Raw genomic sequence first — 27,998 nt, 5'->3', positions numbered from 1 at the left:
TAATTAACTTGATTACATTAAATTAATCAATTGGTACACCATGGACCTTACAACTTGTACAAGCAAAATAAAAGAAATGGAGAGGGTACCAGCTTCATAACATTCTCAACAACTGCATTATTTCAATATCATATAAGTTACTCCATTTTCTTTTAGTTATTCTTAAGTATCAATATGGTATAAGTTAGTCCATTTTCTTTTAGTTATTCTTAAGTACTTTCCAGCTAACCCTTCACATCATATAACAGACCTCTTCTGTAGGTTGCTATTTACACATTTTGTGAAAGTTATTATCTTGCTATAATGAAAATATATTTCTTATAGGTATTTACATCCTCTCACATGATTAGCTATTTTCATTCAGATCAGCCCTCTATAACCAAAAATGTTTCACATGTCATATGTAAATCATCATGCAACAACCCTCCACCAAAAAGAGTGTGACAAGCCCTCCAAACATGTAATTCTGTCTATGAATGAACTATTACTTCAAGATTTGGCAGAAAAAAAAGTGCTGGCTTGTAGTGGGAAAGAAGAGCAGGAAGTATTAGGGGAGGTAAGTAGCTGTTGGAATTATATTTTAAGTATAGGATGATAGCTTTAGATACTGAACCTTACCTTTGCTCACATGGGTAGCTAAAATTCCACACTGAAGAAATGAAAACCAACTATGAGAGATAGAGGGAAGTATCCTTTGTAAAACACTCAGGAAGACTGCACCACTTCTGTACTAGGTACACTCTGCATCAAGTGAAAAAATAGGTAAAAAGTGGAAAGAGCACAACCAAAATGTAGAGAAAACCAGGTGAGTTCAAATCTGAACCACAACACACTAGAATCTCTGGTGAAGAAAGACTGTAGAAGAACCATTCACAGAGATTAATGTGTAGAAGAGTAAATGACTGTGCCCCAAAATGTAGAGTGGCTAGGGCACATCACATCACATGCAGCTGATCAACTTCAGTCCAAAATCAAGCCATGTATGGAATACAACTTCTGATTCATGGTAAAAGCCACACTGTCTCCACCTTAAGCTGATTATAAAAAAGTAAATACTTTTCAAACTGGCCTATGAAACATGTACATGCACAAATCCACAACACCTATACATCCAGGAATCCAACATCTGAATTACAAGACTTCACCAAACCAAGCTCAGTTAGACTGGTACCCTACTGCACAACAGCAGCCTGAGGTAGTGAAAACCTTCTGAAGTGAAGCACCAAACCTCATCATTAAGTGCATGCAACACCAATTTCTGGAGCCCACCAGATGGAGGTGGAAATTATGAGGCAAAATTACAAAATTGGGTTAGGATGAGAAAACACAAACATGTGTGTATGAATTTATGTTGATTGGTCCAGCTTTGCTCCAAAACCACCCACTGGGAACTGACATCCAGGTGATAGCAAGATGAATAATCCCAATCAGTGAAGTGAACTACAATGTGACAGATCTATCCCAAAGAAACATCATTCTCCAGATAAGACTGCAAAAAAAACTGGAGTGCAACATCAACCTCCAGGTAGGTCCCACTGGCGGAAAAACGGGTTATTTCTAGAAAATACATCCAACTACACCTTCCAGATAGAACCACACAGAAGCTGGGTGCAACATTAACACCTATAACCCACTGATTGGAGGATCAAATGCAATCAACAACACCAAAACACCATCATCCTACTCTCTACTAAATGGAAATGATCACATCCAGGACTCCTCATCCATGGTCCATTACCCAGTGGTTTAGAAATGGAAAGTACCAATGTCTCTCATACTCCACTACAAAACAAGGGAGGAAAAACAGAATGGAACAGAGACAAAAAAGACAGTGAAATGGTTGGTCACACAAGCCCAATATAGAAAAGCAGATCACCCTTTATTTATTCAGTTGAAGGGACAGCAGGGATGGGAATCAGAAGCTTTACCTATGGTAAGCCCATAGTCAGTATAGCCCAGAACCTGCATATTTATGAAGAAAACAAATGTGGAAAACCGACTAAAGATCTTTTGGAACACCCCATCTCAACAGTGTTATTGGCCAAGAATATATATTTTGGACACAGAGTATGGATTTAAGATATAGGAGACACATTTTGACAAGCAATGCTCACAACTGAGCGGGATTCTAATCTTAAATGGGATATGCCACTGGAAGAAGAGAAATATACAGAGAAAAAAATTACTTATCCAGTTTTAGCATTGTAGTTGAAGGATAGTGATGGGAGAAAAGCAATACTTGAATGAGGAAGAAACAGCCACCCACATAGGTGAAGTACTACCTACATGCCTGATTGAATAACTTCCTCCAGTGGAAGATGGAGGTGAAATGCAGTGGAAAAGGTAAGGTTCATGATCTGATGTGATGACACTTAGACAGATTTGAGAAGAAGACAGAGAGGAATATGCCTGTTGAATCAGTTGACGAACCAACTTGTAAGGGTAGAATGTCACCAGGAAATAAAGAGGTGGGAATGGGAACCATGGAAGTAAGTCATATGAGTAATGTTTCAACAAAGATCATGTACATGATATGAAAAATCTATCTGGAACAGACTGGGAATAAAGATAAGAAATGGATGGATGTAAAAATGGCAAGAAGGAAGAATGTCCCTCACAAGAAACTGGAGTTTTAGATAGGAAAGATTAATCTAAATAAAGGAGAACACATGTGGGATGGAACAAAGTATGTGAAATGTCGATGGCAATTATGTCAGATTGACAATGCCCACAGGTAAAAAGAAATACAAAATAAGTCTTAAGAGACAGATGAAAAATAGTACATGTGAACAAAGATTCAAATAGAGGGAATGCAAGGGAACAAAGAACAATTCTGACATTCCAATCCAGAAGAAACACTCAACAAGGAGGTCTGAGAATCTGAAATGAAAGCAATAAAAGAGAGACAGTGAAAGAGAAAAACATCAAACGGTACCTGGGAAAATGGAAGATGTTGGATAAGGTTGCTTGATAACCAGCAATGAAAGAGACGGAAACCTCATAATGAAACTGCAAGGGAGAAAATCTGTAAAGTGGAGGATAGTAGGCCGAGAAGGAGAAAAACCCAGATTCAACAACCAGCGGCAGAAGATGTTCTGTTTACATTGATAAACTTCAAAAGAGAAAGGGCAAATGGTTATGGCTACAAGAGAGGAAACATTCCTAGACAACCAATTTCCTTCCCAGGGATTTGAAAATTTCAGCCATGAACTTGAAGGGCATAAAAGATGGGATGAATGATTGATGACTGAGGTTGATGCCAATTGATCCAGTTCTGAATGAGAGCATTCACAGCCAGGGCCTGAGAAATCAAAGAAGAAATATAAGATAACTTAGTGTTGAATAAAGTAGCAAAAGAATCCAGATGAGAAGTATCCTACTGAAAACCTGAGGGTCATAAAACCACTTCACAGAATAAACATAGTTGGATCATAAAAAATGATCTGCCATAAAGTTGAAAACAGCTGGAAAATGACACACAAGTAGACTTATCCACAGTAAGCGGGCACAATAAAGGAATTCTAATACTTGACCTCATAAGGAATGGGTGCACCCTTGGCAATTTATGTAAGCCATGACATTGGAATTGTTTAAATGGATCATGACAAGTTTGTTCCATAACAGAGAAAAAAAGAGCCAAAGCATGTTGTATCACCAGAAGTTCCAAGATGTTGATATGGACTTTTTAATCTGAGACCATTGTATGGAAGCCTCCTGTTGATTGACCCATGCCTCCAGCCATGGAGAGAAAAATCTGTCAATAGACGAAAATCTGGACAAAGTGGAGAAAGCAGTACACTTGTTGTCATGTTATCTTTGTTCAACTAACAATGCACGTCATTTATTGAGGAAGGAGGAAGGGCAATTTGGGAGTTGAAAGGATCCTGAGAAAGATTCTATTGATTATGCAGAGTTCAGTGAACAAAATGCACATGATGTGACACTTGTTATGATTACCCAGTGTGACAAGAGGGAAAACACTGGTAAAACAATTACCAATACAGTTTAATGATTTTGTAATGTTACTGAAAGTACACTTTAAAAGTACATTTATTAAGTGTGCTGAAGGAGTTTTGTTAGCTCATCCACATTTATACTACCAAACTGTTTGTAGGAGAAAATATTGTGAAATATGTCACAAGTTTTTATATCTAAAACAATCCATATCACTGAGATGGATGTGATTGAAATCACATGTCATTTACAATTATCAAATGGATAAGGACTTCCACAGAAGCCAAAGTCTCCAAAAGTTATGGAATCTTACATGCAGATACAGAGGGAACAGGAGGAGCATGTAGAGGTGAAAGCTCCATTGAACAGAGATGATGTGGAGAAGGTTGGGTTTGAGTGAGGTAAATGTTGAAAAATACACCCAAATACATGATATTGCAGAGGCAAATTGAAAGATTTCTCCAGCTTGAGAGCCTAACCAACACAGGCTGCTTCTGTCAGTAGCAAATTTGCATTTTGAGCCAACAGGTAATGGTGTAAACGCAAATTTTAAGAGTGCATAAGTCAGTTAAAGTCTTTCACTATCTGACAAAATACATACAAAAGACAAGGTTTGAAACTGATATACAATCCTGTAGTGGGCACATCATCTGAACTGATGAAAACCAGGTATATAAAGATAAGCACTCAAGAACTTTCTTTGTTCTTTTACAGTCCTGAAGAAAATGCCACCAGTGTTTGTGAAAGGATTCCACAGTAAAGCAGAGAAGATACAAAACTAGTTAAAACAGGACAGATTGATCACAGACTAGATATCTCTCTGTAATAAAGTGTGAAAAGCTTTAGATAGACTCTGACATGAAGGATGATCCCAAGATAAGATAAAGCCCACTTAGGACAAAGCACACTAGTATTAGTCTGCAGCTGAAAAGCAAAATATTCAGCACAAACTTTGATGTCAAGGGAAGAAGGGAAAGCAAAGTAGACTATGGACAGGGTGACATAAACAAGAAAGGAACAGGATCGTATGAAATTGATGGAACTAAAAATATAGAACACATCTGAGAAACCACATCCTAAAAAGGCTGAGATATACATGGAGATTGTGCAGAAGAGGTTTAGGAAGGCACAACACAGTTAGGAGGAAAAAGGTTGTTGTCAAAATTCTCCCTGTCATGAAGAAGTTTGGAAGATTCAGAAGGAACCCAGTCACTGTTAGGAGGAGGAGAACAACTCATATAACACTCGAACTCTAAATGAACGATAGTCGAAAAATCCTAAGTTAAGACCCCCTAATCTGTAGCCCATGTGATGGCAATTGAAGTAGAGAGAATCAGAAGTTGTAACACAAACTCTGGAATTCATCTGAAACATCTGTGGCTTTTTGAGCATTTCAAATGGTTCAAATGTTGAGCAAATATATGTAGTAAGGAGAAGTGTGATGTACATTTACAGAAGCATAGAAAATGGTTATGTAACAGCAAGTGCCTAAGAAGAAAGATATGTTGATAAATGTTCCTATTAATGCTATCAAGGTCATGAGAAGGGCTACAAAAGCCTCATTAGAGAGACAGAACTTGTTACCTACAGACTGGCATTGTCACAGCAGTGGAGAAGCTGTGGCAAATGTTTACATTACATGCACAAAACTGCCAAGAAAGGAAGTAGGTCAGGACTTGGATGTAGTATCCATATCAAAAATTTGTGAATGGATACAAGTAGTAATGCTGCCAATTTACCAACTTTATTTGCAACCAATGAACAAGTGGTTTTGGTTCTGATTTTGAGAACTGCAAAACAATCAAGCAAAATAACCAAATAGGTGTCAGAGCTAATTGCAAGTACTTATGTTTACTAGTTGGAAGATTGTAAGAATACCAGAAAACGTTTGTATAAAAACTTGTGTTTTGAGCTCAAATGTTAGTTTTCATCTTGTTATCGATGAGTTGTAGCCATCACCAGCAGAGTCTATGAAGATGAAAAGAGTCATGACCACTTTGATGATGAACCTACCAAATATTTATCATCAATAAAATGTTTGAATAAAATGAATGTAAGAATAGTATTCAATAAGTATCTGAGCCATCAGAATATTTTTCTCTCACCTACCATACTCACTAAACAGCAAATATATACCTGAATTGATAAGCATTTGAATAAAACCAAAATTTACATATTAACAAGTAATCAAATTTTATAAAAACACCCAAGACCTGAGCCTGCTTACACAACATTGAAGACTACAGTTATGTAATTAGAAATATAATGTAGTGTAAAAAACAGTAAATTTTGACTTGATTTAACACTGAAGTAGGTAGTGGTTGCTGCCAGCCAGTTAATTTCCTTTTAATCAGCAGTATAACATTAGTTCTTTGCAGTAACAGAGATAGGACAAGCAACCTTAGTGGCAATGGGAATTGAACACAAGATTCTCAAATAACAAGGTATCCCTCCAACACATTTTATAGCTTTATGCTTAAAAACAAATATAATGGAAATATTTCAATGACTTGAATCAGTGAAATAACCTAAAACAGTGAATAATCTAAAATCTTAATTTCAACAAGATGACTGTTGGAATAATCAGATACACCAATGTAAATTAATTGAATATTTTTGTGATTATTTGGAATTTTGATTAATCAATAAGTTTGTGAGAAACAAATTTATATAACTGCTGCTCATAGGTAATCAATTATACTTATTAAATCTCCTTGTTCTAGTTAAGATCAAATTCTGTGTCTGGATCTACACTATAAAACAGCATCACCACAGCATGGATGGCATTAAAAAAAAAATCAGTTCAGGCAACTACACTAACCACAAAAATCACCAAACATAAAAACTATATAAAGCTATAATACAAACTACAGTGTGAAAATGGCAAGATGTCAGCAGAAGTGGAACTCCTATGACAGCAGTGATATACCATTTATGATATTAAATCACAATTCAGAAACATTAAATGAGAAACAAATTAAAACTAAGGAAAACAAATTAATTAAGTATTAGAAATAGATATATTAGCTCTAAGTTTACAACTTCACACATCTAAAATTCATCATGTGTAGTCAGTTGTGAAAATCTAGTTATTCCTGATAAGATAGAAAAACAAAGTGAATTATGAAATAAAAATACTACTGATTCATTGAGAGTGACAAATAAAAACACAACATTTTAGTCATGATTTAATTTTACAAGTTTAGCTTGTAGACAGAGACAATGTATTTCTACTACTGAGCAAGTCCTACTTCTACAGATCTCTCTCCACTAAGGTAAATACCACCATTCCCACATCACAGTTTATATACTTGTTTTACTTCCCTTCTATTACATGTAATTGTTTTTGTCTTCTAATTATCTGAAAAATGTATATGTGAAGAGTAGTTAATTAAATGGATTTAATATTACTATCAAGTATTCTTCAATGTCTTAATTATAAAATATTAACTGATATCTGTTTGGTAAAAAACAAAATAAAAACAGATAATATTACATATTAGAACATTGATATAGTATTTCAGATGTCAACACATCATAATTATCTAGAGAAAAAGAGAATCAACACAAGCACAGATAAACCAAAAAAAATAATTTTTCTTTTTCTTTACTTAAGAATATTGCTTATACCAAAATACATCACATTTATATAAAACAATTTAAACAAGAGGATATTGAACACAATGCCTTATAACAGTATTAGAATAAATTTCAATATTGATAATGTTTATATTTTACTTCACATTATTGTAACTACCTGGTATTAAACTGCAACATGAAGCCTAATGGTATATAGTAATATCAGCTCATTCAGGTCATTAAAATAAACATTACTCTAAGAAGACAGAGATGATTTTATGATAACTACTAACTTGTTATACACTTTATCAATTGTCTTTCAATAAAATACATTTTATTTCACTTCACTACATTTTACATTGGCCAGCTATATAGCTGATTTTAGCACTTAAGTTTTATTACACTTTTTAACCAAAACAGCAAACATTCAAGCTATGTAGCCTGTATCACTATTATCAAAAAACTTAGCAAAAACTAAATGACCAAGAAAGCTGTAAAGCAAGACATGCACAAAGCTTTTTTGAAATGCATGTGGTGTATTTATACCAAAGTACAGACTCCATTATCATCATCAAGGTTTGGAAGACTGCAGTATTTTACACACAAAAACAACAACAAAAAAACACACACATTTGTCCCCATATTTGGTCGATAAAAGTCAATTAAAATATATTTTGGATGATTTAATAATAACAACAAAAAATGACAACACAGGAAAAAAAACAAACAAAAAATCTACATTGCTAAACATCAATGATGTTTTTTCCTGTTCACAGCACAAATCTTGGAGGGTTATTTTGTATTACATTTTTAGTTTTTATTTAGCTTAATAGGGCTTCCAACTTCTGTAACAGAACATTTAAATATGAGGACTAATAATATCAATTAGTAGGCATATAAGGTAGAAATACTAGCTCATTGTACAATATTCTTAATAAATAGCTGACATAAAAATGATGTTACTCTGTTTGTCTATGATACACAAAGATGAAAACATGAGGCCATAGACTGAATTCATGTCATTTTAGCCAATCAATAAAGGATGAAAACATGTTTACAACAGACCACTGATTAAATATAAAAAATACATTGTTGGTCTTTCTAGTTGCTAAACACTATATTTAAATATAAACTAAAGCAAAAACAGTCTTTGCTTTTTTTTCTGTAACAGCTTGAACTGAGGGTGAAGATGAGGCTTAACTATTACATGGACCCGAGATATTATTTACAATGTATGAAATATGGTGATTTTGGGATTAAACCATGTTTTGGAATTTAGTTGCTTACTTTATATTCATATTTCTTATCTGGTTCATTTTGCACAATTTAGCTGAAGTAAATTTTTTTCATTAATTATTCTACCCTATATTATGTTGTCTGTAATTAATTGCACAATTAGGCTTCTGTCCACTATATTGACAACATAATCATTAACATATTGGCACTGTTTTACGTTTAACAATGATTTCTTCAGTTCATCATCACGTGCTTGAACAGTGGGATGCAGGGTCATTTTCCAGACATACTTATAGCAATTTAGACAAGGCTTACCAGTCTAGTATTATCAGCAGCATCAAACTCCATCTTCCTTAGAGAGAGATGGATATGAAACAGATCTATTACAATAAACACAACAATGTCAGCCCACATTCTGTATCTTAAATATAATCTCAATATTACAAAAAACTTAAAAGGCACTTCTTTTGCATTTAAATTTTAACAATAATTTTATTTCTTCAGTTGAATCTAGAAAAAAAAGAGAAAATATATAAAGCTTAAAGGATTTATAGCAAAAATGAACCACAAGGTACTGAATTATACCTCTATCATTTATCCTCAACTGTTAGAAGTTTGGATACCTAACAGTGTCTATATTTTAAGAACAATATATTACATACTGTCATGAAGTACTGAATTATCCCTCTATCATCTGTTCTCAACAATCTTGAATTTGGATATTCTAACACTTGATGAAAAAGATACCACACTTGATGAATGATATTTTTATTTATCTTAGACTCTGAAAAAGTTTAACAATAAATCACTTTCCAGTAATCTCTCAAGTATTATGGTAAATAATATACTTACTTTCCAAATACTAAGTCATATGGAAAACTACCATATGTGATGGTGGTGTAGATTTCGACTTAACACCGATCGAACATCACTGGTAAACCTTAAAGCATCAAGGAAGGGTAACAGATTTAGCAAAGCTGTGTCTGTAGGGTCAGAAAACCAGGATTTTATTGGAATGGCATTATCTGAAAAACACCAACAAAAAAGAAACAGTGAGAAAACTTCTCAATGTAAATGCAAACAATGAACTTTAAAATAAAGCATAATGATATTTCTACCTAAACAAGTTTTTGGTAATTCCAGTCTATTTCAAGTAATCAGGGTTATCATCTGGATGTTTTACAAACAAAATAGAGAAAAACGTCATATTTGTATCATTAAATAATTATGAGTTAAAAAAGTGTAATAACTCAGTTATTTCTTCTGGTTAATATGCCTTCAATTATCATGATAAAACTTAAATATGTTTAATTTCTCTATTTTCCTCAATATCAAGTAATTCATAGGTTTTTAGGTGTCATGAGGGGCATTTTGAATATGTTTACTTTGTCACTCTGCCTCAAAAACAAGTAATTCAGAGGTCTTCATGTGCCATGATAACCATTATAAGCTTCTTTAATTGGTAACTTTACCTAAAATAAAAAAAAATGATTTATAGATCTTCACGTATCATGATAGGCATTTTATATTTGTTTGTCATTTAACTTCATACAATGTGCATATTAAGCATATGACAAGAAGTCATATGGTGTGAAATGAAAGAGCAAAATATAATTAAATTGCTTTCGTTTATGTGCAATTTGTTTTGAGACTGAAACAATTACTCTTAAACAAAATAAAGAATTATTTTAAATGAAATGTTCATTCATCAAGAATGATGGCAGGCCTAGGGTATGCAAATGTTCAACATATTCTTAGAAAATCATAATACATACATACTATAAGCACATTGTCTACCCAATTTAGTTAAATCCACATAATAAATTTACGAGTTAATAAACCAGTAGTGTGTTTGAGAAAAATATAAAAAAAAAGCTTTCTGAATTATTATAGGAAAAGGCTTGATACTCTACAACTACAATTTTTGCTTTTTACCTGGATAAGCCCTGTATGCTCCAGGAGAATTGTCTAAAATAAATATACTGGATAAATCATCTGTTATGGCTGATAGATCTTTGGTATAGCTTCCATAATCTAAAGTACAGTGCTATAAACAGAAAACAAAATATAACAATTAGAACTTACTGTTTCTCAGACTGATTTGTTATTAAAATGGTTACTATTGTTAACATAAACAATTTTGAAATATTATACACAAAAATATATATTTTAATTACAAGAATCAATAACTAGTAAATATATTGAGTGAGTTGGACAATTATTTCACAATTTTAGCCTGTTTCTTTTTTAACACTTTTAATATTTAATAAGCTTATTTCAATAGATAATTGTGAAAGTTTGATTACATAACAGAAGAAAATAAACTTCCAAAATAAGATAAACAACTCATGATACATATAACCCATATAGTGCAACAAAAACTTGTCTATTGTCACGTTTTATGACAAAGTGCTTTATATGTAACAAACACCACTAAAAACATATCCCAAAATGATAAAATATATGAAACAAGCAATGCATCAATCATGCTAAATGAAAGACAGTTTTAATTTTGTATTATTGTAAAATATTTACAGGTAAACTGAAACATCAGACATAGACAAAATTTAACAATGAAGTATTCAAACTTCAATAAAAAATATTTTGAAATATTATTTCGACTGTTTGTTTTGCTAAAAAATAATTAAAACTATATGTCGAAACTTTATTAAAATACATGGTATATTAAATGTAAATATTTTGAATAAAATATAGAAACTACAAAAATAATATTTATATTTTCTTTTAAATTTGCATTACTTTGTTTTTAAATCTATTAATTTAATGGATTGTTTAGAGCAGAGGTTGGCAACATATGGTCCACATGCCTAACCCAGCATCCCAATCTAATCTCTCCAGCCCATCACTATCTTCAACAAATTCACAACAAATAGGCCCTTGTTTAACCCTTAAATAGTGGCCATTATCAATTGATGCCACTACCTACAACATTCTTGCTGTATAAGGGTTAAAAACCCCACATTAGCAATTGATGATATTTTAAATTACAAAATTGGTGCTAAACAAGTGATTAGATCATTAGAATTTCAAAGGAAAGCAAGTTCTTAGTGAGATTTGTTCATTTATTATTGTGGGTGTGCGAAGTTTTAGTTGCACAGATCCACATGTGTGAGATATCAAAATTTTAATGAATGCTGATCACTTTTCAGTAATATATTTCTCTCCTTCTCTCATATACATATATATTGTGTGTGTGTCATTTCATAAATATATCCAGTGTCCATAGTCCTAATATGATTGAGAAGAAAATTCAGTACATCAATTCTATCTCTTATCTTAATCATTAAACACTTATCTCCAGAGTTGAAAAACTTTAGAATTGGTTTTATCTCTGTATCCTTATATTAAATTTTAATGTAAGGATGTGAAAATATAACTATTTTCATTAACTCAAACTTAATATCAACTCAATTCTTTTTTCCATCAAATCTCAAGATGACAACAAAATGTAAGAAAATTGATGCTGAACATCAAGTGTTCCAGGAAACTTGGATAGAAGTATTTCTTCATGGAGCACTATGGCAAACCAGTATTCTTAATTTGTCATTGATCTGTAATTGTTAATAACGAATGTAATGTTACATGTCACTACGAGACAAAACACCAGAAATACAGTGACTTGACAGGGCAAACAAGAAAAGATAAATTTTGTAAATTGAGGAAAAGTTTGGTATTCACAAAACAAAGTGCAGAATCAGAAAGAAATGCATGTGCCAGCTATATAGTAAATTCATTAATAGCTACAAGTATGAAGACTTTCACTGTGAGGGAATTTGTTAAGAAGTGTTTGATGTCAGTGGTAGACACTGTGTGCCCAGATACAAAGAATTTATTTTCTAATACTAGTCTCTCTGCAAGAACAATTAAACAATGGGTTGAAAAATATCTGCTGATGTGAAACAAGTGCTACGTAACCACTGTGACAGGTTTCAGGACTTTTCAGTAGCACTTAATGAAGGTAAAGATGTAAAATACACTGCATAGTTCACAATATTTTTGTGAGGTATCAGCTCAAATTTTGATATCGTTGAAAAATTCATTCAACTAGTACCAATTAAGGGCACTCCTGCTGGAGCATATCTTCTTGAAGCAGTCCTACAGTGTATGAAAGATATAAATGTGGATCTCTCAAAGATAATTTCAGTGACAACAGATGGTGTGCTAGCAATGGCAGGTGAAAAAAAAAAGATGTTGTGGCACTTCTTTAGAAGTTGGCATCCAAAACAAAACTGTGAAATTGCACTTTGTCATTAATCAGGAAACAATGTGTGCTCAGACTTCAAGAATGCAAGAAGCAATGCAAGTTGTAGTGAAAGTAGTAAACTTCAAACTGTCTCAAAGACTGAATCATTGACAGTTTCAACAACTCTTACTGGAAGTAAAGACACATTTCTCCAATTTATTGTACTTCTGTGATATCTGCTGAGTCAGCCGAGGTGCCATGTTAGAAAGAGTTTATGAGCTCCAAGAAGAAACTGCTGTATTCTTGGAAAGTAAAAATGTGAATGCCTCAGAGTTTCTCAAAGATAAGCTTCTTAGGCAGGAAGATAACAACAAAGACAACAATAATTTAATCAAATGAGTAAATATAAATTAAGTAGAATTTACAGCTAGAGTAAATGCCAATAAATTGGACTGATGAAAAAAATAAGATTAACTGGTCAGTTTCAAGGAGACTGGACCAACATGAGGACACTCAGGGAGACATCCTTCCCAGTATGATATCTCTGTACTGGACACTCACTTGTAATTACATAAATATACACATATATAAATTAGGGTCACACAATAATAATAAATGTTATGGAGCCATGCATATTCTCAGGTATGGTCACATAAGATAGCATGATAGTTATGTAGGGTAAAACCCATATCATTGTCATTCCTGTAATAGAAGACTGAAATTTCAGAGAAGGGGTGATTCCATTCTGGCTGGATCTACAGGATATCATGTGGAAAATAGGCATCTTGTCTCCAATGGCTCAGATACTACACAGGGGTATGCATCTGGAAGCAGTAAAATGTATCCACCAAGGTGTGCTTTGTCCACTTTCAATTGGCATCACTCTCTCATGAAGCTCCATTATAGACAGCAGACTTCTATCTAGGATAATGGCAGTTATATGTGATATGCAAAAGTCCTGACTGGATGAGTTTATAAACAGTATCCTATTACAAGGAGAGATAGTACTTTTTCTTCTGATGTTGATATATTTTTAAACGAGTACTCAACCCAGGCAACCCTGAAACTGCTAACAGAAGTGTTAGGTAATATAGATATATCTGGGATGCTTACACAACATAAGTGTGGACCTAAGTTGTAACCAAACAAGAAACCGAGTATACTTCATCATACAGAAATCCCACCTGGCTTGAAAAATTACAACAGGAGGTAGGTTGACTTGTAAAACTGATAAGATGGCAATATGATGCAAATAAAACTTCAAAAAAATATTTAGATTATTCTAAATGCATAGACTGCAAGATACCCTGTACAGGGTACCGTGACTGAGAAGTCAAAAAACACTGCCAATTTGCAAATTAGTGAGATGTAATTCAAAATTCACCTTACAAGTGTTCATATACATCAGGGAAAACAAAGATGTATCAATTACATAAGTCAATTTGTCAATGTAGCCAAAGCAATAATAAAAAAGTATGATTTGTTGTATGGTAACATGAAATCACTCTTCAGAATGAGAATCTGAGTGAGACAAAATAAGTAAAACAACAGGTGAAAAACAATGATTACATTGTTTCACAGATCAAGTTCATGTAAGGAAACAAAGTATGCAAAAGAGCATAGATACAGGAATGTCTTTTGATACGAAGATAAGGTGACAACTGAAGAATTTGCTAAGAGCTCAAAAAAAGAGAGAAGTGAGTGTGTTTTCTTACGATAAAATTACATTCAGCTATCTGATGTGTCCATTAAAGGAAACTGAACCCTTCATTTTAGCATTGTATACTCAAAGATGAGAGACCTAAACAAGACAAGGCCAATAAACATAAGATTAATTCAAGTTCCATTTAGGACAAGCTTGAAACTGAAGATAACATGATTGGAAAATGTACTTTTAAACAATGGGGACAAACATATTTTATGACATTTGAGAATGGCAGCTAAAGTAAATCTGTAACTAATATAGAAGTAGCTGATAAGCTAAGATCATGAAATAAACATGTGATGAAAGAAGCAATTTGCTGAGGAGTTAAAGGTAGGCAAAAATATGTCTAGTGCACCAACTCTTAAAAGTAGCCAAACAGAATTACAAACCATCTGGGAAGTGTGTTTGTACGATAAGGCTAACATATATGCCAACATTGAAGAGAACTAAGCTTTTTGGACAAAGAACCTATAAACAACCAGCTGTAAAATTGCCAATGTTAAATACTGGTGTGTAAAATGGACATTCAAGATTGTTGAAAAAAAAAGATATTCTCAAAGTGGTGATATGAATGACTCCTCATGAGGAATTTGAGATAACAGGAGAAACCATGATTGAACTTACCAAAGTGGAATGGGGAGAAACCAGCACCTTTCATAACTGATCTTCATGGACACATGACTAAGAATGCAGAAAGAAAGGTTTACATAAAGAAAGAGATTCTCCCACAACTGACTCAGATAATCCACTGCCAGTAATATTGGATCTGAAGATCAGTTAAGTGTAAAAAAGATGTATGGCTGATGTAGCAAAGGTACTTATCATTGGATAATCTAATAATCTGTATAGAAACTGAACAAGCAAAAGGTTTACGTAAAGAGTCTATTCTGTGAAAAGAAATTAATAAATCAGAGTATATCAAAATTCAACAAACTAGGACCATTACAGAACATAATATGCAAATGATCATTATGAAGCCAAAGAAGTAAATAAATTGCAGCAAAATAAAGGCTGCAAGAATCAGTATCACTATGACACATTAAAACTGACTATAAAACACTATAAAACTGTGTGAACCAATATAGAATGATGGCATAGAAGGGACAGTAACTCAAGTACGTTAAACAGCCCATAACTGTAACATATTGATGTGAGGTGTTACTCCTGGATGGGTCCTGAAAGTAGAACAATGCTGATTTCTCAATAATTGGAATTCATGAGAGCAACATTTTAAGAAAGATTACAGAAAAAGGGAGACTCAGCTCAATTCAACCAAAGCAGGAGACTCAAAAGTAATGAGAGAAATAGTTATTCTGCATGACATCAGGTCTGAAGTCAGATACCACTGAGAAGCTAGGTTTCAAGAGAGGCATTATATGTTAATGTGCCCCAAGGGAATGACACTGAAAAAGAAGCCATTATTCCAAAAGCAGAAAGGGTGACTTTAGCAGTAGGTGAGGAAGACAGAAGAGTATGAAACTCCAAAGGGTTGCACTGATGACTGTATTGTTGATCCAAAAGTCTAGATATACCTAATCTATGTTGGTACTCAATGGAATATGTACTTTGGATAATTCACCCCACAGATGAAGCTAACTGGATGGTCAAACAAGTGTGTTGAAGAGACTGAACAGACTAACATACCATGTAGAAATGAAAATCTTTACTGACTAAACCAAGAAGACGATTTTGACTACTTAGCACAAAATGTAAGGAGCTGAGGTTAAGCCAAAGGGAGAAGCAATGAACTGGTAAGCTACATTCCAGTAGCAACAACAAATTGATGACTTGACAAATGGATAGGATCATGCAGATAATCATCCTGTATATTCAATTTTGTCATCCAATGGTCTCAATGAAGAAACTGAGTTAAGAACATCATACTTTTTATTTCAAAATGAAGTTTCTCAGTTAGCCATTCAGTTGAGATAAGTCTCCAGTTCCATAATTTTTTGTAAATTACACAGATGTGAGAGTAAAGCTTTGCAGAAGCATGACAGACAATTTTGACTGCCCTTTCTAGCCCAGGAATTATCAGTAAACTATACTGGAAGACAGATGAAAATATAATGATTGATGACTGAATAAAATGAGCAGGATGATGAAGCCAGAGGTAAAAACTGAATTAAAGGATAAGTTGAACCCAAGGATTTTTACATGAAGAATCACACAGAGGGTGTAAATAATTCAAGTCAATCTCCAACTGGTAAAATCATCCAACAGAGAAGTATTTCAATGAACAAGTTTAACTACATTGAAGGTTGTAAGGGAGGAGTAAAATTAACAACTGAGAAATGCTGGTTGTCTAAAGGAAGAATTACCACATGACAATCAAGAGGTGGAAACCTTAATCAGCCACTGTTGGCTACTTTCTCTTGAATGAAAAACAAATCCAGATGAAATTTCTGCAAATTCAAAATACTACAGGAAATAAATTCTTTCACAAGCAGCAAAAATACCAGGACAATACACAGCATAACAAAACAAGCAAAAAGTGTGAAAGTACATAAGAACCGTGTGGTAAAAACATCATTAGGAGCACAGGGCACACGACAGACAAAACTATCGGCGCCTGTCGTGTGAAAGTGGGTTTTCTCGGGGCACTCCCGTTTCCCCCCACATCAAAATCTTTAGGCATTGGATTTCTAGATCCCAGCCCAGGCAACTCTTTTGCCAAACCCTGAATCGTGCCAGTTGATTTGATCTGGATTTGAATGAATTATATTCATGTTCACATCTGCCCAACTTTTTCCTTTCGGGACAGGTCCCGGCCTTTCTTTCCACTGCTGCCTTTGCCTCCACCCAAAACAACATTTAGAGAGACATCCTCCACCCAAAAAAGTCAAGAATAATAACAATAATTAGTTTATTAAATAAAATAATAATAAAAAAAAACTACCACTTAATCTTAATAACAATCCAAGAAAGGGGATGAAGAGGAACCACAACGTTCCTGAACACCCCGATTGGAGAGAGAACTCTTCTGATTTCTCTCTCTCTAAACTGAACCCCTGCCACGTTAGTTTAGTTTAGTTTAGTATCATTAGGAGCTGCAACCAAGGAAGACTGTAAGATACAGTGTCAGTGTTCTGACTAAAGAACTGAGAAGAATGAGAATAACTGATATCTACAAAATCAATTCAAAAGAGGAAAGTCTAAAAATTAGACAAATCATAGCATGCAGGGCAGAAAACAAATGATGAGTCAAAGTCCATAGGGAAGATCCCCAAAATAACCAGTTGTAGGATTGAGAAATTGAGAAGAATGATGAATAACATATGATGACCCAGAAGAAAGGTCCTGACTTAATACCCTCAAGAATCATGAGGGTTATGTACATTTTGGTGAATACTAAAAGGATCAGCAATAAACTGAATATAAACTGGTGGTAGTAGAGATAAGGAATCAGAACTGAAGATAACATTGCCATGAGAAGTAACAGAAAAAGGCTTAAGACTTAAAGTAAACCTAGGGGTGGGAAATTAGATCAGCAAAAGTTTCACCTGTATTGAGACTGCCTGCCAAGTGAAAGTGAACAAGTCTGAAGAAACAAGCTGTCTTGTTCAAGATCACAAGAAAAGGATGAAGCTGCTATAACTTAATCATTCATGTATTTGAGAAACATACTAGAAACATCAACAAACAATCTTAGTATTTCAGAGATAAGCCCACATGATTTGAATATATCATTCTTAAAACATGCTAAGGCATCAAGAGAAGTAGAAGCACTACTATTACTTCTAAAAGCACTGACATGATAATTAACATTGACTTCAGAATTCATAATGAATTTAAAAGCATGATTTTGAACAAGAAAATCTGGATAACAGCAGGATAGCACAGTTGATATATGTTATTCTGATGTATGTACAACACAACTTGAAAGTGGAACAGTAGAATACTGTAAATAATTTATCCATGTTCTGCATTTTTTCAATGTCATTCAGGAACTAAAGTCATGCAGCTGTTAATAGCACAAAAGCAAACAGGAAATATACTTTGTACTTCAGATGTAAGTAACTTTATTTGAATATATCATTCTTAAGGCTTGGAACAGAAATATTTCAGCACAGACAATAACTCACTATGCTGTTCTGAATGTACTTTACAGAATTTAACACTCTTTGATTGTTTTCTCTTTTCTTTGTTGAAAGCATATATTTGAATTAAAGAGAAAGTAGAATATCGTTGAAGATAAACTTGAAGAGACTAGTTTGAGCTTAGTGCTGTACAAACATATTTTTGTTTTATATTTCATTTTCATATTTCTAATTTAATGCTATTTAGCAGGATACAAGAGGTATACATGTCAAAATTATCCACATATATGTATAATACATTATTCAGCTTGTTACTGGTAAAATAACACAAGCTTTTCATTTAACTCTGTGTCACAAATCACGCAGGAACCACCATTTTTTATACTGTTAAATACCTACACATTAGAACATCAAGTGGAAAAATGAGATAAAAATAAGTATTTAAGTAAGTTAAACAGTTGAAACTACCTATTCATTTCTACACATGTATGTATATATTAAAATATAATGTTAACACTCACTTCAAGTAATACAAAGAATATAATGGTTTTACATATTTCCTTAATTTTATTTTTCAGCAGTGTTATATTTAAAGGTGTATAAAAAAAATTACACTGCAAATCTTTCTTTTGTTTCCCACAGATTATTACCCAATGAACTTTTTGTTTAATACCAAAAGTCATTCATTAGGCTGAAGAATGAGAGAAAAATGAATCTATGAAACAGTATAAATACACACACACACACACACACAGTATAATACTTTAAAGTTACTGTATAAATGGAAAAACTTGGAAATACATACTGGTAAGAGTTAATTTCTAATGTTTTTCTCACACATATTTCTTAAACTTGTTAACTGTTGCTTAAAATCATAGGTGTGTAAAATGCTTTTTTTAAACCACAGTAGAAAAAATAAGAGGAAGTGGAAATAAAACATTTGCATTTAGCTCATTTTAATAAAGAATTTTAGGCCTACTAGTTTTCCAGCACTTTGCTTCCTTTCAGTATTTAAACCATAACTTTTTAGGTGTTATACTCAGTTTGTTATCAATTTATTTTGAACCAAAAATGACTTATCTTAGCAAAACCAAATAAAAACTTAATAACTATTATTAACACTTGATCAAAACAAATTACAAAGATCATGATTTAAACAATAATGAATATTGTTAATTAAATATAATGTTCTTATATGTTTACTTATAAATATTATAATGAATTTTTCTATCATTTACCCTAAATCTTAGTGATAATTTCAGCCTTAATGTCAATATCTCAAGGTTCAAGGACATTTATAAAAGCCCTAAAATCTATAATCTAAGCAAACAATGCAAAATAATCTTTATTAGGATAATAAAATAAAAAATTAAAATAGATAAAACAGGTATATTAAACATTTAAACCAAAACTGTTTATGAAAATAACATTAAATAAAGAACATAACTTACTTACAGAACGTAAACACCAGTAGTTTGCTTCATGCACTATCGTAGATTTAATGTTCCTTGAAGTATGTGGAACAAGTACATTCAAAACTTTAAATATCCTCCCTAACAACGTCTTGTGACCAGTGAAAGCCCATTAAATGGCTCTGACAGTATAACTAGTTGCCTGACATCTAAGATAAATTACTATGACACATTACTATTTAGTTAAAAAAGTTGGATAACAGGACAACACAGACAGTATAAAAAAACAACTTATATTTAAGATACCAAACTGATAACAGTTTTCCTCTATAAATATCAAGAACATTGATACCCTAATTAATGTAATGCAATAAACATACTCTACAAACCATATGTCCAACACAACTAATCTCACTTTAATTCCTTTATAGAACCTTTACAATTTTGAAATTTATAGATATAGAACATACAAAAAGTTGAAGACCTGAATGCACAAGAATAATTTTCTAAGCGATGTATAATATGCTTTAAAAAAAAAAACATTGTACATAAGCACAAGATAGTTCATTCTGAATGTATTATACAAAAACAAAAAGTGCAAAAAATTACAGAAATTTAAATATGGTTTAAAACAATGTACCAAGATTAATGCAGTAGGTGTGATAGTTTGAAGTAAATATTCTTTTTTGTGACTCACCTTAAAGTTAAACTTTAATACAATATTCTAATGGTTGACTATTCAAACGTCATAAGTTAAAAACAATTCACTAAGTACAAATTTGCATAGTCCTGATAAACTTAAAATTTTTCTATTTCTAATAATAAGACATTTTACTCTCTTTTCTTTAGTTTCTTATTAAGTTCATATTACAGACAATATGGAATAAGATAGCACTGGAAATGTTGCTATACAAGACAAAATGGTGTCAAGACTGATAATTCTTCATTTCAGCTAGTAACTTTTTTTTTTGTACCTGCCTATAATATCTTTTTCTTAAAATTCCTTTGTTGTTATCAAGCTTGTCTGCTACTGCTGCACCATATACTTCCATACTAGCTGTGAATACAACAAGCTCAAACCACCGGCTAACCTAAAACAAATTCATCCAAAAATAACACAAAACAGTTTTTTAAAAAGAGTAAGAAAAATTATAGGTTTTACTATAATTCAAGTCTGTTCATTAAGGTAACATAGTAATTCTAAATTGAAAGCAAATAAAAGAAATACTTTGGCACCACATAATGTGCACGATATTCAATTCTTCATTTATAGATACCTAAATAAGTATAAAAATATCTATTTACAGTTTAAGATACAAGTAAGTATAACCAGGTTAATGCAATCTTGTATAAGGTATTGAAATAGTAACTCAACATTCAAATACTTGAAGAATTTTAAAACCAATGTTCTTTGTTACTATTTGTTTGTTGTTTTTGAAATTTGTGCAAAGCTACTCGAGGACTATCTGCACTAGCCTTTCCTAATTTAACAGTATAAGACTAGAGGGAAGACAGCTAGTCATCATTGCAACTCTTGGGCTACTATTTTACCAACGAATAGTGGGATTGACCTTCACATTATATCACACCCACGGCTGAAAGGGCGAGCATATTTGGTGCGACGGGAATTGAACCCACAACCCTCAGATTATGAGGTCAAATGCCTTAACCCACCTGGCTGAGCTGTTACTATTTGAAAATGTAAAATGTATTACTAATAATTATTAATTAGGATATTATAAAGTATTTATATATTTAAATTTTCTGTTTTTAATTTTAAGCAATGTTATAATGGTATATTTTACCTTTCTCTTTTATAGGAATTACTTCATCTGCATATACAATGAAAGTTTTCAGTAGAAGATATTCATAAAAACAACTACCTAATCATCAGTTTTATTGCATAACAAGGATGTGTAAAATGAAGTATATGTTGTACACCTCATGTTTTTACGTGCTGTTAATTCCCTAGTCTCAAAACATAAGCAAAGAATAATAAAATATACACATAATGGCAACAAATCTTATTTTATTCTCATTCTAGTCAAATGTAAGTAAATATTCATTTCAGTAACCCTAAATTAATGCAAAGTACAAGGTTATTCAACTTATGTAATTTCATTATTTTCAATATTAAAATTTTCAATTTTTAAGACTTTAATGGTTGTTATACAAAAATACATTCCTAGGTTCCAGTTGCTCCATTATTTTATGAACAAACTCTATTATGACAGGAAAATTGTAGCTAATTTATAAATGTCGAAGATGTATTTAGATACTCCATTACATACAAAACGTCAGTGTTTTTATATTTCTAGAAGACTAAAACTGTTTTCACATATAATCATGAACAGGAAATTGAAGATTTATAAACACTACTAGACTATAATACCTACACAGTTTAATTCATGCATGTTAAAAGCTTGAATAAATTAGTCTAAGTGCATGATCTAAAATTACAGTGCTTGTATACATAATAAATATACACTGCTCAAAATAATTAAGGAAGCAAAAAAATGAACGGGGCTTAACACTTCTGTACATAATGTAGGTAACAAAAATGTTAATTAAAAATAAAAAGCCTTTATTACAAACTTTCTTGAACAAAAACTCTCACAAGTTCCTATTTTCCAAAGAAATTATGACAATTATAAATGACACCTCCTCAAAACAAAGTGTAATCCATGCAGTGTGTAAAATTCGAAGACATGAGAAACACAAAACTAAAGTTCACAATTAACCTTCAGCAAGACATATGACTACCTTGAGTCTGTATACACTTCAGCCAACACCCTGGCATACTTCTGATGTAACTTTGAGCCACGGCATTCCATTTTTCCGTCAAGTCTTGTTGCAGCTCCATAACATGAGCAGGAGAACTTGCATGGTAATGAATCTGTCTATACAGTTGGTCCCACATGTATTTGATGAGATTTATGCCAAGTGATCTTGCTGTCCACTCTACTGCCTTGATCTCTTGATGATCCATGGCTAACCGTGAGGTGGAGGGTCTGGCATTATCCTGCACCAATGTGAAATTTTCTCCAATAGCACACCTGCAAAGAGTTGTACAACAGGGTGTAGCATGTCATCTTGATACAACTGTGCAGTTAAGAACTTCCATTAATTAAAATTAGGTCACTCTGACCTTCCAAGCAGATTCCTGCCCAGACTAAAACAGAACCTCCACCATAATTATCAAGTTTCACAGTACTACAAACCACATAACATACACCATGGCATCTCTATACACATACATGTCTGGTACAAGTGGAAACATGAAACCAACTTTCATCTATAAAGAGTAAATTTCTGTAACGATGACATTGCCTGTTATAATGTTAATAAGCAGAGTTTAATTTGGTGGCACAATGCTGTATGGTTAAAAATGGATCAGGCCTCTTCTGAACAGTTTAATTAGATACATGGGCACTGGTTGTATGATGAAGGTAAATTTGTAGGCCTTTAACAGAACTTTGATGATTCCACAGTACTAAGTTCATGAAGTAGCAGTCCTATCTTTCATGTTTTTGACTTGTATATGGTCCTGATCCAGTCTCCTTGTGTGTAATCTGGGCACTGGTTAAAAATCTCCTAATTTTTGCCACTACACTGGAGCTACATTAAACTTTTTGGCTATAGTTCTCTGGGTAATACTATTCTGCAGCATCTGCACAGCTCGTACAATTTCAGTCTCATCCAAACAGTGTTTATCACAGTCTGTCAATATCAGTATACTAAGAAAAACATAAATCACAACAAGGATCTTCATGATTGACTTTAAATTCTACTACAGGTGTGAAGCAAGACCATATCTACAAACTATGTATAGGAATTACTTTGTAAAACATGACCTACTCATCACTAAAAGATGAACAATATTCACCATGACACACCATTTGTGTTCACAACATATTATTTTAACACGATCTTTATATCTTTCATCTTTATATCTTTCTGACACTTGCTTCCTTATTTTTTGAGTAGTGTATTTTAAGATGGTTTTACAAATGTAAATGCAGTACTGAAATTTTGAGACTCACCCATTTCAAAGTATTTTTAAATTTTGAAGTGCAGTTTTGAGTTAATAATGTTAGAAACCCTGAAGCAGAAAGTGGTATAATTTTGTAACACATATTTTTAAGCCTGAAAACTGAGTAAATTATATTCATTTAGAAAAAGAGCTTAACTTACAATATCAAGAAAAAAGTCAACATGAGGTCTTTTGTGGACAAAGAATCGGACAGGATGTCTATCTATTGTAACCTGTAAAAAGTAAACATTTTCTTTATAAATGTAGGTTCACAATGACAAAATAGTAACATGTTGGAATGTTACTAAAAATTATCTTGAATTGTGGAATTTTTATTCTATGTGAAGAAACAAATATAAGCATTTATTCTTCATCATTCAAGATTTTCTCTGTAATCTCAAAAATAATTGTAAATTTATTAATCTTACATGCTGATTGACACTTAAGAAAATTCAGCATCCATTTTCAATTAGATACAAGATGCTAAATTTTTGTTAAAAAGTAAACCAGGTCCAGCATACCATAATCAAATAAACTGTAATATAAGGTAATTGAGAACAAAACAATATAGCATATGCATTATTAAAATTTTCTTCCTTTTTAGATTTACATGTGTAAGAAGATAATACCATTTCACTTCTGAACATCTAATACAAGATTTTTCCCTTTTTTCCAGTTTGAAATGTACAGATATTCATGGATTAAAAACTAAAGGACATGTAAAACCTATACAATAGTGTTATATCAAGAGCACAGACTAAATAAAAATAAAAAAATGGTTCAGTCATCACAAAAATATTTTTTTTAATAAAATGCATTTCAGTAATGGTGAGGGATTATTATATTACATGCTAAATTAGGAATCTTAGACTTGATAGAATATATGATGTAATAGCTGTATGTTTATATCTTTGTCCAAACCAATTTTTGGGAAAGTACTATACAAATTCTTTCATACTTTACATTTTGTTGAGTGAAGGTTTTAGATTATTAATGGCAATACCATCCTCATTTCCTAGCTCCTACTCACTGAAAGCTAACATGAAACTGTTACAAAAATGAATGAACATGGACCATAGAATACTACATTTCTAAACACTAACAGATTTATTATGTTGATCTCAAAGAATGACACCCAGTGAAATAATAAGCCAGTTGATGGAGTCATGAGATTTTGATTCAACAATTCACAAATATAAGTCAAAGAAATGGCCACATTCACACATTCCATAGGTGTATTTAATTGTTCCTTCTTTGTTTATAAGTTACAAAAATATATTGATTAGAATATGAACAAGCTGGAAATGGTCTTAATTTTCCAATAATCTTCTTTATATGAGTTAATTCTGAGCTTAAGGTAGGGGTAAACCTGGCAACTATATATGTTTTCTTGGGTAATTAAGGTGTTTAAAGAATTCACAAAATTAAACTTGGAAAATTCAAGAATAAAGTGTAAACATAGGTTTATGAGAACAACCCAAACTAAAACATTTATCAAACTTTGTAATTAAGATTTGAAAAAAGGAAGAGTTGTTGGTTTTCATATTCCAATGTAAACTTAATGTTTGGATGTTGCAAATTTAAAATATTCAAAAAAAGTAGCAAGCCTGAACATGATTTTCTAAAAACTAACAACTTATTGCCATCAAAAGGTTTGAAATGTCACACATTTTGGAAGACTAAATATATAGGTAACATTTAAACTAGCAATGAAAAGTTCATGATCAAACTTAGATTTTTTTTAAAGCTTCCAAATTTGAAGCTGTTATTAAATATGTGTTTTAAGAAAGCCAGTAAGATATTTATTGTTCACAATAACTTGTTATATTGTTATTGAAAGTTTCTACATTTGAAAACACATTTCTGAGGTTGTACCTCATTTATAAGTGAACTATATATCAGATCATGGTGCACATCCAAAGTCACAACCTTATTCAGAACAATACCATAATTTCCATTGTCTGGACATAGGCCATATATCCTTGTTGTTTTTTTTATAAATTTGAACAGAGAAGAAATCTGTTCAACTGAAAAAATATGAGAATTAAGTTCAGAAATATAATACGAAAAACAAAGTGAAATCTAGCTGGACACCCTAGACTGAGAAAAAGACTGACCAGGCATATTAGACTTAACTGATAGTTTGTTCTTAAGTTTTTCAAATAAGACTTCAAGTAGTGCAATCAAGTAAGCTTTTGACAGATTCTTTGGTGGTGAAGTAAAATATTCAAACCTGTCAATAATAGGATTAAAATCAAAACATCAAAAATATCATCTTGGTGGTTGAAAAAATAATGAGTGGGGATCACTCTTGTAGATACAGTAAATTTTTTTTATGTTTCAATGTGGTATGATTAAGTGGAACGAGAATATGTTGTTCAAGGTGGTTTTATTACATGCTGTAAGTGAATGTAACATATAACTTCTTTTAGGTTAAATTTTTCTTCGAAGTTTCATAGAGAAATATCAGTCATACCTTTATATATATATATATATATATATATATACTTTTGAGTTGCTGAATTTTAGGGCAGGATATATGAGTAATTTCTTCTTGACAACTTACTGACATTAAATAAAGTATGTGTCATTATTATCAACTCAACTTGTTGACTTATTTTCAACTGGTAATAGGGTTGCTGGGATAGACCACTGCTTTAACAGTGGATGCACAAGAATATTTTTCGCATGATGGATTTTTCTTTTCTGATAACAAAATACTTATGGTAAGATCAGACCCACTTGAGTCAACAAATCTATATCAACAGTGACATCTGAAAAAAAAAAAAATCTTGAACCCTGCAATATCCTCCCATATGTAAAATACAAATTTCTTGATTTTAGTGGTATAAAAAAATACTTTTGTTTAGTTATTAATAATCTGAAAACCTGTATATACAGCATGTGCCATCTTGCAGACTTAACCCCAAATTTGCTTCACTCATGGCACTATGACATATGCTTTGCTCAATATAAATGAATTTAAAAGTTGAAATACATTTTTCCATTGTGCTTCTTACTGCCAGGTTGTCTATTATCATAAACAAAGAAGCAAATTAAAATGAAAGGAGAGGTAATTTAATTTATAAAACATACAGGTCTAGGCTTGGCATATAAATGTTAATAATCAACATACACTTGAAGGGTGAACAAGTTTATTAAATAACACAAAGTTGATACTTCAGTAGCTCTAGTGACTCCCATAGGAACTTTATATTTGAATGTTTTGAATTTAAATAGTCAAGAGAAAATTTAGCCTGAATATAACAGTGGATAAAAGAAATGTATCTTCAACATAATATGTGTAGAACAAAATTATGAGATTAGATGAGCAATCACAGACACGTTTTTCATAATCTATTCTAATTACATTTCATGAAGATGGTGATAGACAACCGCATATGACTAGAGTTAAGAAGTGTCAGTCTTGTTAAGAAAACAATGCTGGTAATACAAAAATAATTACAACAATACTTCAGTTAATAGTTAAAACACTCTATTAACAAGAAATGCAGCACATATGTATATATACATATAATCAATCATATTTCATCCACTAACTTTCAAATTCTTTTCAGCTTGTGTGCACAATCTGTGGATAAAGAAAGGCATTCATAGAAATCTAAAGATGGCAGACTTTTTCTCTACATATTTTTCCAGGTTTGAAAATATCAAACTTATACACACACCTATATTATTTAGAATAACTTATTTTTCCTGTCAGTATTGTTTATAGACTACACTCAGTTTTACCTCTCTTAAAACTTTTTTAACAATGAATAATTCTAATGTAACAAACCCATAATAAAGATTCTATTTTAAGCTTCATTTTTAT

At 32.2% G+C, this 27,998-nt stretch overlaps 1 protein-coding gene across 4 annotated transcripts in view; it reads right to left on the bottom strand.

The window, feature by feature from the left end:
- Positions 1–7,545: 7,545 nt before the first annotated feature.
- The window catches only part of LOC143223006 (CTD nuclear envelope phosphatase 1A-like), a 38,142-nt gene continuing 17,689 nt past the window's right edge, over positions 7,546–27,998 (bottom strand). Inside the window, exons 4-8 of one of the 4 annotated variants that reach the window (XM_076450347.1) lie at positions 24,325–24,396; positions 21,105–21,221; positions 10,705–10,816; positions 9,622–9,794; positions 7,546–9,121 (exon numbers count right to left, since the gene is read on the bottom strand). In XM_076450347.1, the coding sequence (XP_076306462.1) occupies positions 9,649–9,794; positions 10,705–10,816; positions 21,105–21,221; positions 24,325–24,396 (447 nt within the window). In that variant the 3' untranslated portion in view covers positions 7,546–9,121; positions 9,622–9,648. Of the gene's footprint in view, positions 9,280–9,621; positions 9,795–10,704; positions 10,817–21,104; positions 21,222–24,324; positions 24,397–27,998 lie in introns of all 4 variants that reach the window. The other 3 variants (XM_076450346.1, XM_076450348.1, XM_076450349.1) reach the window with 3 other exon arrangements.

Source organism: Tachypleus tridentatus, chromosome 8 (genome assembly GCF_004210375.1).
Source record: "Tachypleus tridentatus isolate NWPU-2018 chromosome 8, ASM421037v1, whole genome shotgun sequence".
NCBI lineage: Eukaryota > Metazoa > Arthropoda > Merostomata > Xiphosura > Limulidae > Tachypleus > Tachypleus tridentatus.
Note: the sequence above shows the minus strand (reverse complement) of the source record. Positions and strands in the feature narration are given on the sequence as shown.